The sequence below is a fragment of the Lichenostomus cassidix genome, chromosome 9 (genome assembly GCF_008360975.1).
Source record: "Lichenostomus cassidix isolate B80296 chromosome 9, HeHo_3.0, whole genome shotgun sequence".
NCBI lineage: Eukaryota > Metazoa > Chordata > Aves > Passeriformes > Meliphagidae > Lichenostomus > Lichenostomus cassidix.
The window spans coordinates 20,219,894-20,240,158 of record NC_139490.1 but is presented as its reverse complement, the minus strand read 5'-3'; the positions used below and the strand labels follow the sequence as shown (position 1 = coordinate 20,240,158).

Sequence of the window (20,265 nt, the reverse complement as noted above, 5' to 3'; positions counted from 1 at the left end):
GCATTGTCTGCATGTACCTTAAAAAAGGGAATGGCAGCATGATGTGGGACCCACTGTGAACCCTGGTGCAAAATATGGAGCTCTGCTGTGAGAGGCACCCTGTGTCCTTCTAGGGATCAGAGTGTAATGCCTATGGAACAAGGGGAGGCAACCCCATAAGGACTGAGTCATCTGTCTTCTCTGGGGTTTTCAGGCTCTGGATGTTACCTTGGATCAGTGACTGCAGAGCCAAAAAACCATAAGAAAACACTGAGTAACCGCTGTGAGTGAATAGGGCTCACACATCTGGTGTAATCTCCTTCTGCTTGCTCTGGCAAATTCCTTTCATCCATATGTTGTTTTCTTGAAAACATGCAAGATGAGAAAGTAGTAGTCTGTGGTTGTAGGACATAAGCCTGTAGGTGTAGGACATGGGTTTCTCCTCCTTTGGAATTTCTTGTTTCTTCTAAAGTTAACTCTGAGTCTCCTTGAGGACATAATAAATGCAAATAAAACCTGTCTTTTTCTTACACAAGCAGGAGTATTTTCAGTTTGCTCTTTTAGGGTGGTGGTAGTTCATGTTGGATTCCTGAGTTAATCATGACTTCACAGGCGTTCTTTCCAAAAAAAGACTGTTTATTTTCAGATGTAAAAGTGAAGTGTAGGAAGACTTCCTACACTGATGTCACAGTGCCTCTCTCAGTATCATAAGGCAAAACATCGTTGTGGTAAGTCAGTGGTTGTACTTGGAGCTGTTCCATATTGGAACCCCTGGGACAAGGTAGGCTAAATGCATTCTTTTTTACCCAGCTTTGGGTATGAAAAATTCTAGGTGTTTCAAAGCCAAACTGACATATTGCTCATAACTAAAACCAAACAAAAACAAGAAAAGAAAAACCTCCAGAGGAAAGATCTAGATTCCTCATGGGAGAAGCATGAAATGGATCCTATATGATTGCAGCCACTTGTGTCATTAGGCTAAGCAGAAGAGCCAGTTACTCACTGCAATTAAAGACCTTCAGTCCAAGATATGAATTCCAGCACCACTATTAAACAATGTCCTGGAGGCACCTCATCAGATCTGATGTATTTTGTGTATTTTTGGAAAATACATACTGAATCAGGTGAGAAGCAAAGCCTTTAAATAACCCTACAAATTTGAAATGTCAAAGAAGCACTTTTAAAAACATCTTTGGGAAAAGAAACAACATCCTTTGAAGTGGAGGCAGGTTGGATTTCAGAATGAAGCAGCTTTGCAGATTTAAGACACCTGCTTAATTAGAGGATGAATGTGAAATCCTTAAAAGGCTTTTATGAGGCAGCACTTCAGAGAACAAGCATCCCTTTAGCATCAGCAGAGAAGAGCTGTTGGCTATTATCTTTGGAGCTGGGTCAAAACCGAATATATTGGCAAAAAGCACTCTCTATATGTGGCAGGATGAAATGTATGCAATTCCCGGACCTCAAATAGGAAGCATTTTGAAAGAGTCAGGAACAGCTGGAGTCATGGATGCTTTAGGAGGCAACACTCAAATCATCATGGAAGCAGAAAATAAATCGAGTCAGAAAAAAGTGGGTAGGTAGACAGGAGGCTTACAGTAACGTAAACACAATCAAGGAACATTTTGTTCATTATACTACTGTGGTTCAGTGGTCTGTCCTACAGTCTTCAACCAATAGTACCAGAACACTAAATAAAAGAGAGAAACCAGCTAAAACCTTTCTCACCAACTTCTTAAGCAGGAAAAAGCCAGCTGTTTTGACAGAGCACTGAAGAGAAGCTCATGAAAATTAGCTTTAAGAAATGCTTGTAAGAGCAAAGATCTCTGCAGTGTCACTTTAGGTAGAGGCCTCTGACAAGAAAATACCAGATGTTCTTTCCCCCCTCAAAAGATGAAAAACTGCAAAGTTTGTAACTGACAAGTGATGAGAACACTAAACTAACAAAAGGGAGTTCCTTTTTCTAGTACACTGGCCTATATGAAGACAGAGAAATAATGTGCTCCTAATCAAAACCAGGGGAAAGGCTTTTAACAGTGCACAGTTATTGCAAGAACTCAGTCAATGGAGAACTCGGATCTGATTGTTTATGTAGGAATGGAAATTTTTTTTAGAAGTCCTACCTGTTGTGAGAGGGGTGTGGCCTTTACCCAGGAGACCTCTGCAAGTATTGCATCTCTTCAGTTTTATTGAGGGCTCCCAGGAGAGCAGGTAGGCACCTTTACATCTCCCTGTGTTTATTCCAAGGAAGGAAGAACAACAATAATGTAGTTATGGGCTGAAGAAACAGACCTTTGCTTGCCAGACTTTGACCAAAATACTAAGAATTCCTCAGTTCTCAAGGTCTGCATCTTTTATTCAAAGCATCATCTGAACAGATTAAAATATATTTAAGATTTTATAAGTCTTGTAACTTACATCACTGATGATGAAAAACATTCAGAGAAAAAGAAGAGAAATTTTAATAGACAATGACAATTTCCTGCTGTGGAGTATTAATTTTTATTCCCAATCACAGTTCACTGTCTTTTACAAAGCACGCTGCTTAACTTTTCAAAGTAGCCTTGTTCTTCTTTTAAGACATTGTTTTCAGATTGTTTTTTAGAATTGCCTTTATGGTATTCAATGCTGAAAACAAACTGAAGAAAATTGACAAATTTATGCAATAAAAATATAAGCAGATATACTGCAAATAAAACACATGCTTGGGAAACAGAAATACATATTAGAGCTTGAATACAGCTTAGGGGAAAACCCATCTATTTTGGAACTTAAAATACCCAAGATGCAACTAATATAAGATACAAATGGAGCAGCCTATTAATTCCTGTAAAATAAAATGAACTAAAACAGACTAGGAGGCCATAAACTAGCTATTAAAAAAGCTAAATGGCAAAGCATGTGTTTTACTAGAATTTCTATCCCAGAGTAAACATTCATAATGTATTAGTTCTGATACTGAAGTACAGTAGAAGTTGTATTATGCAATGTTTAGTGTACTGGCTTCAATTTTTATTCTACTATGGCTCCATAGAATAAGTGGGATACACTAAACATTTTCTGTAGTATTGCTGCTCCAATGGCCTGCTCCCACCTGCAACTGAAGTGTTTTGGGAGGAGGTTTCAACCCTGTTGCTCATCCCTAATGCCAGAGCTCAAATAAGTCAGTTAAATGCATCTTCTCCTTTTTCAATGAGTCCCCCACTGAATGCCTGACTGCTTTCCTCACTGCTCTGTGGATTTGTCTACAACTTTTGCCTACATGTGATTTGTCACCTGTGAGCCACAAACCTTAGCTTTTTTCCAGCCCAAAACCAGAACTGAAATGTAGACACTCTTTCATGACAAGCAGGTAAACTCTGACACATCACCAAACCCAACCCCACTCAGGGGGATCTATGGCTTTGTGAGGCCTAACATCCTGCTTTGGTTTCCTTCCAAGTTGGATGTTTAGTATAACATAGAATAATGTTTGTTTCTGCTTAGGAGGAAATTTCATTTCTTCTCCATAGAACATCAGGCTGCAGTAACTCATGAATTTGTCATTTTGCTAATCTGGAAACTCCTGGGTAATTTTACCTGAAACTGAATGCAAATACACACAAGCTTCAGCTGGGGCAGAACATGGCTGCTTGCCTTCTCTGCTGTCTAAGCTTTCCTGAAGACACCAAAGCCACCATCAGTCTTCTCCAACAAGTCTCTCTTGGTTTTTGAGACCAGTTTAAAACCTGGATCCTGTGTTTGAACGTGAAACAGAAAAATCAGATTTGATCTGCCTCAAAGCCTGATCTTTATCACCAAACCTTCTCTTAGAAAGAATTTCTACCCTAGGAGATACAGAATAAACATCTCCTTGCAGCCCAACAAGGTGTAGAACCAGCTGCTTCTGGAAAAGGGCCCTGCTGTGCCCATGGAAAGGGAAAATGCCAGAAGATTTAGGGTATCCCCTGTGATACAGATTTGCTTTTCAGGCATGAGATACTGTCTGATCTGCTGGCTGGGGCAATGCAAAACTTAAGCAAATTTTGTAATCACTGCAGTTACTCTTGATTTTCTGTACCTGCAAAAAGATGGGCAGGAATTCCCATTCTTGGGCTAGATAGTTATGTCAGGGTAAATTTACGTTGTTAAACTGAAATCAAAGGAGCTACACTGATATTTACAGGAGTTGAGAGTCTGTTCCAATATTTCATAACCCCAGATTTTTTTTTTCCCCTCAATTTTGTATGTGTGGAGGTTGTAAATATTTGATATTGGCATTATTGTTAGAAAGTTGTTTGAGATCTCCTTTTCAGAAAGACTGAATTACCTTCCTCCATATTCTGTGCATTTAAATAGACCCTTACTATTTACCTAGAAGCTTCCCTACAAGATTGAAGCAATCTGGTTTAATTCCCACAAGTTTAACACAGTGTCCTCAGAACTCCAGCACAGCAGTGCTTTTGATAGCCTCTGATTAGTAAAACTTCTGAACTGCATATGCATTTACAGAAATGTAAAAATCACACTAGGATCTATATTCTTGAAGTCTTATTCCTTTCCTTTTTCATTACTGAATAAAACAGGCTACAAATCTGGGATACTGTACTTAATTATGGGAAAGTGGTATCAGACTCCTTCCATTTTAACTGCATTTAAAATGTCCTTAACTATTCTAGATGCAATAGCCTAAGAGCCTAGCCTAGCTCATAAACCCAGAAGATGGATGAAAACGTGCTTTTGCACTCCCCTGAAAAGTAATTTTTACAACTGTGTATTTGCAAGGAGTTCACAAAACTAGCAATGCATTTATTTTTCAAATGAAGTGTCCATAGCCTGTAGAATAATTCAAACAGGTGCTAATTAGGTGTACAGAAAGGCCACTGAGGATAATTTATATATCCCCCTGCAAGAGAAAAAAATCCGAATAAATATTAATTGCTTCTATTATGCAACTAATTATTTTTAAGATGGCACTAAATTAACTGCAAATATTATAATTACAAAGTACTGGGTAATTTACTAAAGATTAATTGAAATGATTAAGTGCAAACAGCATAAATTTGCAAGGTTGTATTAATACTCTCTGCATAGAAAAAAAGACCAATGTGGTTGTTAGTGGCTATTTAATGAAGTACTTCAAGCACATCGTGAGAGCATCAGTGGCCTCTCTTTGATGTGCCCTTGTCCTGCAAGGGTATTACAGGATTTCATGGGGGGAAATCACTGTAGTGTTGATAACGACCAGAATGCCTAAACCAGTCTATCTGAAGGACTGAGTTTGATCTCAATGACATGGGAGTGACCCAAAAATATTGCATCATGGTCTGAGTCCAGCAGCCTCTCTGGAAAGCTGCAGCATCTGCAGCTGCTTCCTGAGTAAGGACTGAAGCAGTTGCACGTGCAGTTGGAATGCATTCCTTGCAAACAGCAAAAGGACATCCGCTTCAAGCAGGATACTTGGAAATATCACTACACAGCAATAGTTTTAATTCACTTTGCTGAATTCAGTACCAACCTCCTGCATGCAGGCTTCCTATTGTGCTGTATGGAGGTGGAATGGTGATGAACCTGGAGAGGGACTTGAAAAATTGTTCTAGTCCATGAGTGATTTGTTTCCTAGGAGTATTCTCTATTTTAAATGCAGGATCTTTTTCTGAATTTATTCTCTATTACAATCTCTCGGCCTGCATTTATTTTTTTTGACTTAATATTTAATACAATTCAATTGCAGTTATTTAGAGCGTGACAATGGAAAACAGAAGAGAATTCAGTATTGGAATAATGCTAGACTTCTGAGGCAGTGGGAAGAAGACATAATTGTGTTCTTTTTGACTAACACATGTCCGAGCAGTAATGACATTGACTGTAAGATGTTTCACTTTCATTGACACGTGCCGTATGTCATCACAAGAAGCACCCAGAGTAGTGAAATGCTATAAATGAAAATAAATGCTTTGTACTTTTGGCCAGTTTTAACATTAAGCACTTACAGTGCTGTGATGCTCAATGTGCAGGACAGGGAATATCTCCTACAGAACTACACTTACTCATGTGAAGAGATATGAGGAAAGCATGTATATTAACTGATTTCCATTTAAAAATGGGTACACTGCTTATTGATTTTCAATAAAAAGCTGAAATCTCACTGACACCACGCTAGCTGCACAATTTTGTCTGTAAACTTCATTTAATGTGAAGAGTTCCATTTAGGAACATAGCAACTTCCTGGATTTTTGTCCTACTCAGTATCTCACTTCAATGTGTATTTCAGCTCCTTTCACTTGAATGAATCTTGCTTAGACCAAATAATGTGCAATACTGAATAATCTCAGTAAATATGGGCAAAGAGGCTCAACTAACATTAAAATCAAGTCTGTGCACAACATCCATTAGGACAACATTGAGAAGACTCACACAGGATAAGAGAGTAAAATTTAAAATTATGATACACATTGCAGTCTTGGTACCAAAAGGGAATAGGGTGATACTAAATACAAATCTGATTTAAGAGATCAGAGAGATGTGAATCTCACAGCCACATACCCATGCACAGAGCCTCTGAAGTCAACACAGCTGGACACTATTGTGTTGCCCTTATCAAGCTCTGACAGACACTTTCACCTCAAAAGGTTCATTACTGAGAGATCTGAATCACAGTTCCTTATGCAATGACAAAGTTGCACTAGAAGACAGGGCACAGCACCAGCAATATGCAAGCCAGAAAAAAGTGTGAGAGGCCAGACTGTGTAAAGCATCTAAACTGCAAAAAAAGCCCAGTTCCTAGCAGGTGTCTGTGAAGTTGCCTGAAAGTGCAGTCTTGATCTTCTGCTGCTCTTTGCTTGGCCAGTCTCCAAGAGATGACTTGAAGAGGCGTAAAATCTGCTTGAAATTAGCTGAGAACACTGGGCACAGGGCCTCGGAGAAGACAGCTGGAGGCTGCCATAGCCTGGCACCCTGCAGTCACACAAACCTCTGCCCACCCACCTTCACTCCTTCCCTGATGCTTTCATAGCCAGCAAGGGGACTGGAGACACTCAGACCTCCTGAGCCTCTTACAGGAATGCACAGCCTGAAGAGCAGTGGAACACTAAGAACTGACACTGTGCCCATGGCAGCTTTGTCTTATTTGGTAAAAAGCCTGCATCACTACCAACAGAAAATTGTACATCAATTTTACTCACAAATATATGACAGCAGTTATTTTCCAATGCTGGCATTCATAAATGTGGGCACAGCAAAATATTAAAGTCATAGCAAAACAATAAACAATCAAAAAGCAGTGGCTAAATACAATTCGTAACTGTTAGGCAAGGCTACAGCAATGCTCCTAGACTGGTACCTTATTTTACACAGAGATTTTATAGGCAAGTTCAAAAGTATTTTGAATTTAGACCTTTGTAATTACATTGTAATTACAGTGTCCTGGATAACAAACTAAGATTCTGTAAAACAGGCATCTTATACATCTGCAAATGGATGCTTCCTTTATCTGACACAATCAGTTGGTTTTGCCTTTGCTGGTATAGATGTCTTGTTTAAATGGAAAACATACTTTTTAAAATATGTAAATACAACTGATCCTGAGGGAAAAAAAGATCACAAACCACCAGTGAGAAATAAACTCCACTGCCCTTTAAAATGGCACCATTTTTGATGCTCACTATGAACTTATTTCATGCTGGTTTGACCAGTACTCTTCTTACAGCTTGGAAGTGTTTTAGTGTGAAATGTATTAACTGATTTGGAGTCCTCTTCCCTCATTCTGCAGTAATTCATATGTATTAAAATACGGGTTGAATCTAATGAAATTACTTCATTCTCTCTCACCCCATAATTTGAACTTGGTGTGTTTTGTTACAGACACTTTTAAAGGGCTGTCTGGTTTAGCTTGAGAGATGAATACAAATACTTGCCAACCAATCCCCAAATTCAAACACTTGATTTTTCTTTCAGAGGTTTCTGTTTAGCAAAATTATGATATTTAGCAACAACAGATAATCCCCTGGGTGAGTTATTCCATACTTGCCTCATGTGGAGCTTCTGCATCTCCCTCTGCTGCAGCTGAACATGCGGCTGGCAGGATCACCACTAAAACCTCACAAACACACCTGGCTCTGCCTGTTCGAGTTCCCTCTCTGCAGGGAGAAAATCTGAAAACTCCAAACTGCACAGCTGACATCTGGCAGGATCACAGCCCAGCCCTGAAACCTCTATCCATAGGAATCCTGACAGAGGCTTCAGTGTGCAAACTGGATGCACTTGCCTGAATGATGACTAAGCACTGTGCGTGTGAGAACACTAATCAGGAGGCAGGTTGGCAAGCATCAGACATGAGTTGCTCCAGTGAAGCCACAGTGTGACCTGAGGGCAGGTGGTGAGTGTGTGCAGCCACTGCACATTTCTGTGTGTGCACAGAGAGCTACCTGCCCGACACAGCCAGCACAGCTCAGGATTCTCTAACACTGCCAGGCATTACAGAGTCCTCCACTGTACAAATGGCACGACCTGCACACCTCCTCAGGTAAAACAGCACTTTTCCAAAGGGCAACAAAAATGAATACAAGAAGCAGCATTTTTAAATATGGTTCCATAGGATGGTGCAGCTCACAAACCCTGGAAAACACAGGACAGCCATGTGAATACTTCTGAGAAAACTGATTTTTGCTTATCGGACTGGGAAGCACTCCTTAGGGATATTAATATCCTTACCATTGTGAAAAATCACAATTACAATAGAAAATATTTAATGTTAATCTAACTATCTTCCTCATTTTATCTCCTTGTTTCAACCCTAAAGTTCAATTATCTTTTAGAAAATGTAGCTGCTGCCACTTTAGGGACACTGCCTTTGCAGCTGGGTACATCCATGGTTCTGATCATACCTTTATGTTGTAAATATAATCTAGGAGCCAAAATTGGAAATGCAACTCAAGCCCCACCTTTGCAAACACTATTAGACATGTTCACTAATACTATCTGAAAACGCACAAGTGTAGTGAGCCTTTGTTCACTTACTGTCTTATTCTGTGCTACTGTCACCTCCTGTGTTCACTTACTGTCTGCTTGTTCTGTGCTACTGTCACCTCCTGTGTGGTGACATCCAGCAGTAATACTGGCCCATGGCACCTTCTTTGAGTCAGGCTTTTATAATCCAAGTTGCCAATAAAATGCCTGAAGCTGGTTAGTGACATGCAGGGCTCTTTTTCTGAGTAATCTCAGTTACTGTGTAACGCCAAGTATCAAAGAGATGTTCTACAAAAAACCAAAGGCAAGTGTTTTACATTAAATCTTACAAAACTGTACATAATAATAGTCTACAACATGAAAATGGCCATTAAACAGTTGTAATAGTTATGAAATGTAGTAAATATAACAGTTCTAATGTTTCATATATTTATCATATTAATCACTGTATTCATACAGTTGTGTTTGTATACATATATTCAATGGCACTGTAAACAGTTGTTGGAAAACACACATTAACTCTTAACCCATTAGAAGTTATTATAGTACTTTTTCATCCAAAAAGTTAAAATGCATCAATGTATGATTGATTTAAAAAAAATAGCCTTGTGATATAATGCACATTTGACATTTTCTAGGGTAACAATCAAGATGAAGTATAACAGAGAATGTTCTAGATTTCAGAATGTTTTACATTTACACCTAAAGTGATACAAAATTTTAAACTTTAAATGTAATTAAATAATACACAGTTTATGAAACAGTTGATTTCAGAGATCCATAATGCATAAAATCTAGTTAGTGACTAATGGGAGTTCCCACTAATTTCTATCTCTGGAAGCTTTATGGAAAACTGAAGTTGGTTTCTATGTAACATCTCATAGGCAAAGTAAGTTTGAACTGAATTTTTTTTTTTTCCCTGTACAGAGCTGCATTCAAGTGGATAAAACATCATTATGTTTATTTATGTTTCCCTTTGCTGGACATTCATCCAATAAGCCTTGAGCATATGCTTAAGCATCTGGTGATGACATTTTGTGGGGCAGGGAAACTCACTATCAGTAAACAAAGTGGTTCTATTTTTTTCCACAGTTAAGGCAACTATACTGATATATTAGACACACCATATGCTTTTATGTTGCTTCCTATGATCTAAACAATGAGTGAAAAGAAGTTTCAAACATGCTTTGATCTTCTTGACCACTCAAGAATTCCATCAAGCTGGTAGAGAGCACTTCACTGTACAGGGGAGCAACCTGGTCTGGTGGAGCTATCCCTGCCCGTGGTAGGGGGTTGGGACAGGATGATCTTTAAGGTCCATTCTAACCCCATAACATTCTATGATTCTATGAACTGTAGCACAGCTTGGTAGCTGTTCACTAAAAAAACCAAAGTATGCATTGGCTTGAATTTGAAGACTGACCATTCATATAACTTACCAGAAAAATTAACAAATAACAGCCAGTCAGATTCTAGCAAACAAAATTGATAAAAACAGTAACACACACATATACCATTTCTGTGTTTTCAGTTATTTCTACCCCATAACTTAAGCTATTCAGACCCTTGTGATCATCCTCTCTGTACCTTGGGTGGGCATTGCCAAAGGCTATCTTCAGACATTGTAAGTGATGACACTTGGTATCTGCCAACTCCAGCATATCTCTCCTCATTTATTCTAACATATCATATCAACTAGAGAGCCATTTCCATTTGTTTCCAGTCGGGTAAGGCTGCAGGTATAAATGACAGTGAACAGGAGCACTAGCACAGCATCTGCAGCACAACACAGCTACAGGGGACAGTGCCACAGAACTGCTAGTGCTGCCAAAACAGCAAGGGAGGGACTCAGGGCTGGGCTGCTCCCATTTCCAGTTACACTGTGTTTGGAGGATGACTTGACAGTGCTTGTGGTGGTTGTGGTGTCAATCTTTTTCACAGCTGGTTTTGGTTCATTTCTGTTTTCTGGATGGGTTTTCTTGTCCTTGAGTATATCTGAAAACATGAAAGTAAACGTAAGGTTAATCACATATCTTTTAAACAGTGCTTTAAGTTGTGTCCATTGCTGGAACATGTTGTACACTCACTCTGAATAACTGAAGCGTGTATGGAGACTGATGGGGCTAATGTTTTAGTTGCACTAATGTTTTAGTTGGACTCAGAGTGGCTGCTCTGTCCTCAGCACCCACTGTTTTGCTCAACAAGTCGTCTCTGCCTGCCTGGCTTTCCTTGGCTGCTCACAGACACAGCCTGAGCAGAATAATAGGTGCTCTGCATTGCAGTGGCTGGGCTCAGAACCTGATCTTCTCTCACAGAAAGTACCTTCCATTTCTACCTGGGATGGGAACCAGCTCATGCTTTAGAACAGGATGTTAGGACTGAGTGGTTTTGTAACATGTTGCAGTAAAACACCCTTCAGGTTGGTGGCTTGCTGCAGGAAATTGGATATTGACTTAAAAGAATCAGAATGGTTTGGGTTGGAAAGGACCTTAAAGATCGCTTCATTCCACCCCCTGCCATGGGCAGGGACACCTTCCACTGTCCCAGGTTGCACCCTGCAACCTGGCCTTGGACACTTCCAGGGATCCAGGGCCAGCCACAGCTTCTCTGGGCAATCTGTGCCAGGAGCTCAGCACCCTCTGAATAAAGGATTTCTTCCTAGTATCCAATCTAAATCTCTCCTTTTTTCATTTAAAATCATTACCCCTTGTCCTTTTCACTGTCTGCCTATGTAAAGGGTCACTCTCCCTCCTTTTTGTAAATCCCCTTTAAGCACTGGAAGGCTTCTCTCTCCAGATGCATTTTGAGGCAATTCCATGGATTTTTATATAAAGAATTGGATTCAGAAGAAAGTAGGAGTAGCCCTTTATTGCAAAAACATGGATTTTTTTTAAAAGGGAGAAAATAAATCTTCCATTATGAAGACGTTCCCAAGTTATCTGCAAATATTACTGAACCCATATTGCCCTTACACCCTCTCACTTGGCATTGTGGAGAAAAATAAAAAATTTTAAAAATCACTATTTCATCTGTTGAAGGGATGATGATTTTACAGTCAATCTATAAAAGCGCACCTGAGTGCTTGGCAAAAAACAAATGCCTACCTGGAAGAATTTATAATTAGCAATAAATGTTCAGGTCCAAGTTTAAAGGATTTGTGGTACTAATGAATGCAGCGCACATACAAAAGAAAGCAAAAGGCATAGATTTGTAATGCAGATGAAACAGCAGTCCAATCTTAAAATGAAAACTCTGAATCACAGAAGCAAGTTCCTGGCAGAAATTGGAAAGATGGAAAGTATTCCAGAAATGTAAATGCAATCTGAGATCATTGTCTGCATGTCAGTAGTTCTGAACAACCATCAATAAATTCACTTGATACTAAAAATGAGCTATTGTATTGGGAAAGCACACATTGTTCTTTTGCCAGAATAAACTGTAAAAGAAATGCAATGAATTCCTCCATTTTACCATAATATCAACATTAATCCCGGAGGAATGTGTGATTCCTACACCTGACTCAAGAGTGACTGCAGCGAAGGTTTACCAGCTGGCAAGGCACACACTGGGAAAAGCATAGTCTGACATTGTGCTCAAAATTCCTTATGGCAAAGTGCAGGCGTAGCTCCTCTCTGACTCCAACCTGCAGTGGAGCTCACAGAAAGGAGGGGGAGAAAAAGCATGCTCTAAATGTTTAGAAAATATCAGTATTCTGAGGACATTTACAGAAAAATGGACAACCTTCAGACTGTCATTAAAGTAAATTAAGAATAAATCATGGAAATAGGTGTGTTCTGACACTGCCTAGAGTCCTTTCCATCACTGTCATTCTCCTTTGCAACTGCAGTAAAGGCACTATTTCTCTGCTGCCTCTTATATCATCCCAGCCTGCTGACTTCAGCTCTCTGGGGCCAGCTGATTAAATTAAGACCTCACTCAGGTAAATCTATTCCCCTCTTTCAGCTGGCCATGTCCAGCATTGTAACTTGATTGGCGTCTATAAATCGGGCAGACTGAAATGTATTAATTCGTTTATTTTCTTACTATTGACTTAACCAAAAATCTAAGGTAAGATTTAATGCTATCAGGGAGACTGTTGGTTTTTAAAAGCTTTCCTCTCAGCGATTGCTTAATGCACTACATAACAAGCGTTAAATAATACATTAGAAAATTCTGCCTTTATCCTTTCCAGGGGAAAGACTACATTCTGAATTCTCTCTCTGTCTTCACAGCAGAGGATCTTCTGATGCTATTCATGGCCAATTCTAATTTGGGATCTAATTGTGCAAAATTGGCATTTCATTTAAAATGCTCTGTTTTCTCCTTTCTTAAAAATAAATAAAAATAGCTTAACTTTCAATTCAGTTCAAAATCTTTTTCAATCCTGTATTTACTTTTTAAGTCACAAATATCAGCAGTATAAAGATTTCTTATTTTATTCCAGTTTCCTCGGAGTTCCTGTTGCTTACTCACTCCACGATTTTGGCTGAGACTCTGAGTTAAATGAGTTTTTCCTCTTAAATCTTTTTCTCTGAGTCAGAGATGGTTATGTTCAGTCTACTACTGACATTCAAAAGGCAAAAAAGGTACTGATCATGCTAGGAAAGAAAAAAGTGTCAGTGTGAAGACTAGCACAGAAATGAAACTTCAGTCTCAACACAGCAAAGCCCAGATGTTCAGCACCCATGAATGCAGCCCCCGGAGTACGACTTCATAAAACCAAGCAACCGAACCCCACAGCTTTGGTTTGTTCTCCTCTTTACCTTCTGCGTTTTTAAGGCTTTATAGTTCCCAATTAGAAGCTTTTTTCATCGCTAGAAACTTCCTTCCACCATCAGTCCCTCTCTCCCAGAAATGGAGTGGTTAAACCCTTTGAAGGCTCCAGCTAACCTCAGCCTGACACATGGGATGGCCTTTTGGACACTGGCATATGAATATTGTTCTGTGCTGTTTATTTACCACAGCACCATGATGGTGACACAGCCACTGCAGTAGCTACTGTGCTGCTCCCTCATCCAGGCTCTCAGTGAGAATATTCAAATCCTGCCAAAAAGGGTGCTTAGTGAAGGCAGCTGACTGCCAAAGCAGCCTTTCTGAGCAGCCTTTCGGGACTCTTGCCGAGGACAGGGTCTGCTGGGGTCAGTGAAGATGGCTCAGAGTTCTCCCAGGCACCGTGATTACAGCTCAGTTAGTCCAGGGGATTGAGTCCACTTCCTTAGCTGAACTCTTATCTGCGTTAACTGCTGCTAAATTCACATCTTGACAGTATAAACAAAACACATAATGAAAATGACTTGACCTCGCTGTTTAGAGCGCTCAGGATTATCTTCACCTCTGAGATGTAACCGCAGATTGCTGCCCAGTAATGTGTGTGCCGCTGTGACGGCACCGAGCTACTCATAAATACTTCTGTGGATCAATACCATTCCTCAGAGAGACCAGCTTAGGATGACAGGGAGAACCAAAACTGCCACTGACATCTAATTTAGGAACAGGGAACCTCCCCTATAGTGAGGGCTGATTATGCCTTTCAAATGCATTCAGTGAGTCACATGTTAAAGTATACCTTAATTGAGTCAGTAAAGACACCAGGGCAAAAACAATGTGATTATAATTTTTTTTTTTAGGTTTTTACCAGGTCATCAGACAGAAGTTCAAGTCATATTGGCACCCAAGCTGTCAGGTCCCCCTTCCTAGTCCAAGTGATCTGCAGTTTGCTACTGGTAGGGATTATCACAGATGTAACTATTTAGTGGTGTACTTGCATGCTATTGCTCTCTAGTGAACAGTATCAGCATGGTCTGCTTTAATCTGTTCATGTTTCCTACTGTCCTGCCAAGGGATGAACAAGTTCAGCTACTTAGTAGAACCCTCTTTCCATTTCTGTCCTTCTCTTGATCTAATTTGAGCTCACTCCTTTGTCTGTGACTGCAAATGACTGGATCTCTGCTCATCAGGCACTGCCCCTGTGAGTGCCCAATAGCCTGAGTGCCTCCAAGGCTCTAACCAGACAGGGGTACAGCCCCGGGGAGGGGATGCTGAATAAAAACAAACCAGAGACATTTGCCAGACCAGTCCTGTAAATGTTAATTACGGCAGCCTGGTTTCTCATGGAGAGGGGCACTGACAGCAGAGAATCCACTCTCATCAATCCACTGTGCCCATAACAAAGTGGGGATTCTGGACACGTTTCCATCACTTTTAACCATGAGCTCCTAGAGAGAGAACTTCCAAACCAGCTATCTGGGGAGAGAAAGGAAGCAGAGATTGTTTATTTCTGCTTTCCCACATTAATTACATCAAGTCAGACCGGTCCGTTTCTTTCTAGACTTTCATGCAAACACTGTACTTTGCAAAGACAGAATGTCAGCATCTACAACAGCAAATTAATGCCTTGGTCTTGAATGCCTCATCATGGATGTAATGACACTCATAATGCAGGTCTGAAGTGAACTGGTCAGCACCTGCATTTACTCTCCAGCTGGAGCTTAGTTGCTTGATAAATTTCCCTTCGATCACAGGCTTGGGTTTGGCTGACAGCTTCATAAGAAAATTAAAGCTAGGTGCAACTTGGTGGAACAGGCTCTTAAATTACAGTAGATGCTGCAGTGTTATTATTAGCTTTTTATCACCTCGGGTAGCAAAAGCTGAAATTACTTTTACATATTCAAAGGAAGAAGCTATGAAATTGCAAAACAATGCTGTCGCCATAAAATGTACCAACAATTTCCAAATAATCCATTATCTTGACATTAAGACCAGCACTAATTATTTCCAGTTACAGCTGCAGCAGACAAATGAAAACAGGAATGCTGTGGAAATGGGAATGTGAGAACTCCTTAACTATGAGAACTCGTGATGCAATTCTCCAAATTCTGGCATCTGTTATTGTCATCTATGTACTACCAGTCAGTAAAAGGTGGGTGTAATGTATGCTTTTCGGAGCCAGAAGGGAGCAATGAACAGCTCTGCAGCCTCCCATGTATGTACTGTTCTGCCATTTTCTATTTCAGCCTGAGAATGTGGTGTCCACAGAAGCCTTTTCCCTGCACACCTTTTTATGGAAACCTAGTGTTAGGAGGAAATAAAAATTTAAATCAGAAAAATCAAGAACTCCAGGAGTTCCAAGTGCATAGCACTCTCCGCATTGAACTCCTGAGTGGCATTAGGTTCAGGACAGCCTTTCTGGAAGACCTGTGGGACAAGATTATGAGAGTATTTGAGTAAGTGTGTCCCAGATGTGTCCCAGTTTGATTCTGAGATCTTTCCATTTCTCTTTTTAAGGAGTTTCTCTTTTTTAAGGAATGAGAGGGGGGATAATCATAAACTGGGACTAGGATTATCTATGTCCAGTTTTTAATTCTGTATTAAACTCTGTGTGATCTTTAGCACATTGCCTTTCCCTGTGGACTGGTGAGAGAATTACTTTATTTCTTGTGCATTCTGGATGCAAATTCTTCCCTCTGAGAGCCGTACCCATGCTCCTCAAGAAATAGCATTGGCTGGAACTTTCAAGAATGAAACTCAAATGCGATAAAGAAAAGGCAGGACCAACTCTGAGACAGGTTGAGATATCAGGTGCCTTGAAGCCACATTTACATGAAATGGCAACTCCTTCCTCTTTTCCCAAGCAGTCTTTCAGTCCATACACATCTGAATGCAATATATACATGTATAGAGAGAACAGGACATTATCTCAGCTGTCCTGCTCTGAGGAAACCTGTCCCAAAGGATGTGTTTGGCTTTTGATATACAGCAGCCACAGCAAACCCTGCGTGATTTTCAGGAGCCACAATGCAACTGTATTAGTTCTGGGGGTGAAAAAGTAAACCTGCACGTAGAACTGCCTCAGCTCCTGCCATAGTAAATGTCAAGAAGAAACAATCCATCTTTTCCTTGGGAAGAAATAATCTAACCTAACAAATCTCGTGTGATTCAGCAGTACTTCCATTAATCAATCAGTCATTTGCAAGAAAAGGTTTTGTCATTTTGTTTTTATCAATATGGGACTTATTCAAATGCAGACAAGCTGAAAGTATAAGCCTAAAACATGCCAAACATCTTTTACATTTCCTGGAAACATCTGTTTTTAGTCTAGTCTTAGGCACATGTTTGTGGTTGCATGTTTATGCTTGTTTAGTTTGCCAGATACCTTGTATGTAGTGCAGCACAGCTGACATGATATCCTGAAACACAGCATGCAAGTATCTGTAAAACATGATGTTCCCAGTAAATCTGTTGAACATTCATTGTAACTTTCTTGTAATGAAAGAAACAACTAAAAAGCCCTGTGACAGCCTTCTGCCTTCACTGTATGGTGCAATTAATTAGCTAAGTTTAGAAACTGTGTACATGCCTCACTGGTAATATCAGGAAGACTGAGAGCGATCCTGATACCGCATGCCTCGCATGCTCCAAACTCCTATTAAACTTAATGGCAGTTTGGGGGGATGCAAGGAATGCAGGGCTGACCTTTATGGTTAAAGATGAATGTGAGCTCCAGACTTCAAAGATTAGGTGCCCCTGCCAGTCTGGAGTGTGCAAGTGATCAGCACGCCAAGTGCCGAAGGCATCTGCTAAATATCACGCCACAGCTCAAAGCTGTAATTAAGAAAAATATAAACTGGCTCGAGGAAGAAAAATATTAGTAATAATTGAAAATGCTTTGGCTGTTGCTTTTGTCCTGATGATCTCATTAGTTTTGGTTACAGAAACAGTTCTCACTGGCTGACATGGGGCATGCTTTGTTTGTGCTCTCCTTCTGCCCACATCTTTCCCAGTTAACTTTTATTGCTCAATACAAAGGTCAAATCGAAGGCTTAATTAAATTGTATGTGGGGAAACTATAAACTTATTTTGGAAGGGAGTACCAAAAATATTTAAAGCCATCCCAACTCCTCTCCCCCAGACACTCCTTAATTTCTCAGGAAGAAAAGGAGCATGTGTTGTTGGCACTCTTTCCCTTAAGGAGAAACTGCACCTCTTCTGGCTTCAAAATTTACATGTTACAAATATTCAGCCTTTTCACAGCCTGCTAATTGTACTTGCAATTGACATTTGTAATGAGGATTTTAATTTAGCTCTGCTGCCCCAAACACAAGAGCTCCATTTTGTAAAAGGCTCGGACATGATCTTATACTTCAGGAGTTAAAGTTCAACTTAAAACCAGGATTGGAACTTCTTACCTTCTTTAACTTTCCTTAACTTTAAACAGAACTTGTAGCACCAAGATAAACACTGTTAGCCACCTGCTTAAGTTAGGGACATGTCTCTCAGCCCTCAGGTCTAGAACTGAAAAGCAGTGCTGAAAAGACTCACAGGTCCTATCTGAGCAGCATTTACAGCTTCTGCATGCCATTAGACGACAATCACATAGCTTAAGAGTAAGGTCAGGTTTGAGTTTGCTTCAACCTGTGTACAGCAACACCAATGCCCAAGGAAGTTCAGGCTTCCCCGTGCCAGGCCAGCTGCCCAAGCTGTGTTCATGCACCACGGAGATTCTCAAAGTTCCCACTCAGCTGTTACCCAGCCCTAGGGGCAGAATGATTCTCTAGATTCTTCTCCATCTAGGGATGATACCTAGGCTCAGATCCTTTCTGGGACTGATTTAGAAGGGATACTTGAACCCAGGTTTCTTGTGCCCTGTGCAGTCAGAAGAGGTGTGCAGGGAAGGGCATCTCAGCCTGAAACAGGCTCCACTCAAACTACCTGGTTCTGCCCTGGAAGCAAACTGTCCCAAAATACACCAGAAAGAACTACTCAATTAACTAACTGGGTGTCAGCCAAAAGAGGAGTGACAATAGAAACTGCTCTGTGTCACTGCATGAGGTCTGTTCCTGCTTCCCCAAGGAGATGGCAGCGAGGGACAGGAGCATGGACTGCTCTCTGCTTAGGAAGCCATCCTCTCCCTTTTTAGCATAAGCAGATCTCATATCCGTACGGAGCAAGCAAAAGAAAATAAGCCACAGCAGAGCTCCCCTCCCACCTAAGTGTTGGGAGGCAGGGCAGAGCCCTTCCAGCTCAGCTGCCTTTAGAAAGAAGCAGGGAGAATTCAACACAGGCACTACAGGCAGCTCGGCCAAACCCGGAGTGAATAACCACAACTCACTTTCAGCATGGCAGGCACAGAAAAATAGTCACAAGCATCTCTAAAAGATATCTGAAAGGGTCTTTTCACCCTGCAAGCAGGCTGCTCTCATCATTCCTCATCCTTTAAAAGCCATTCAAATTCCTCCAGTTATTCCCATTGCTCCCTTAGAAACTTGGGCAGATACGATTCCTGCTTTAGGATTCTGAAGTCACCAGATCTCAATGGCAGCAGTGAGGGTTTAAAATGCTTCCTGTATTTCTGTCATTTCTTGAGCAGAGATAGAACCTTATACTAAAAATCTTTTAAAGAGGCTCTAATAGGATATAATAATAACTGATGTTTAACTGCTGAAAATTACAGAATAAACATTGAAATCACTTCAATCTACGTAGCATCTGATTTCTTTTAACCTAGATGATAAAAAGGATTAGTTGTAATGCCAAACAATAGTTCTGGTCCTTATATAAATCTGTAGGAAACATTTGTTTATTGAATCTTTCCAGTATTTAATTTCACTCTGAACTGAAATCAAAGGAAACTGTGGCAAGATATTATCCTGGATTAATCATTTTAGCCTGAACATCAAGAGTAGTACAGAAAAACACCATGGCATTAGGCTTGCTTCAGCTCTGGTATGGGAAGTTTAAATGAGCCTTTTCTCCAGCTCTAGTCTGGCAACTCTTCAGCACTGCATATCCTCTATTTCACATTGCTGGTTTATCCGGCCAGCCAGAACCTCAGCTCCATCACAGCTGACAGTTATTGACGGGGAGGATGATTAGAGCCATCACTCTGCTGAGGATCTGCGGCAGGAAGAACATGTTTCATGTGAAAATACCAAACGGCTTAAAAGCATTATCTTATTAGTAGCATGCAGTGAAACTGATGAACCCTTATCACAGTCAGCAGGATGATGAATACCCAAATCAACACAAATGGAAAGGAGATATACAACCAGGGTGAAAAATAAACTTTTCTAATAGAAAGTCTTACAAAATGAAGCCCCATCCATTAGGATATGCATAAGGCTATGTTCTGTCAGTGTTCAGGCTGTGCGGCAAATTGAAGGAAATTTTTGTTTCGAGCCAGCAATGATCCCTTTCCCTGTTCTGTTTTTGTGAGGAGGTGAACTGCTCCCCCCAGTTTTCATGGAGTCACCTACACCAAAAGCATCAGACTGAATTTAGCCAGTCTGCCAACACTGGTGCATAACAGACTGAGGGCTACAAATCATCCCCCTTTTCTGAATA

At 40.4% G+C, this 20,265-nt stretch overlaps 1 protein-coding gene across 4 annotated transcripts in view; it reads right to left on the bottom strand.

Moving 5' to 3' along the window:
• Nucleotides 1–2,457: 2,457 nt before the first annotated feature.
• The window catches only part of LOC146433425 (glypican-5-like), a 398,949-nt gene continuing 381,141 nt past the window's right edge, over nucleotides 2,458–20,265 (bottom strand). For 3 of the 4 annotated variants that reach the window (XM_085069748.1, XM_085069747.1, XM_085069749.1), the window contains one exon: nucleotides 2,458–10,920. In XM_085069748.1, coding sequence (XP_084925874.1) covers nucleotides 10,718–10,920 — 203 coding nt within the window. In that variant the 3' untranslated portion in view covers nucleotides 2,458–10,717. The remainder of the gene's footprint in view (nucleotides 10,921–20,265) is intronic. The other variant, XR_014854113.1, reaches the window with a different exon arrangement.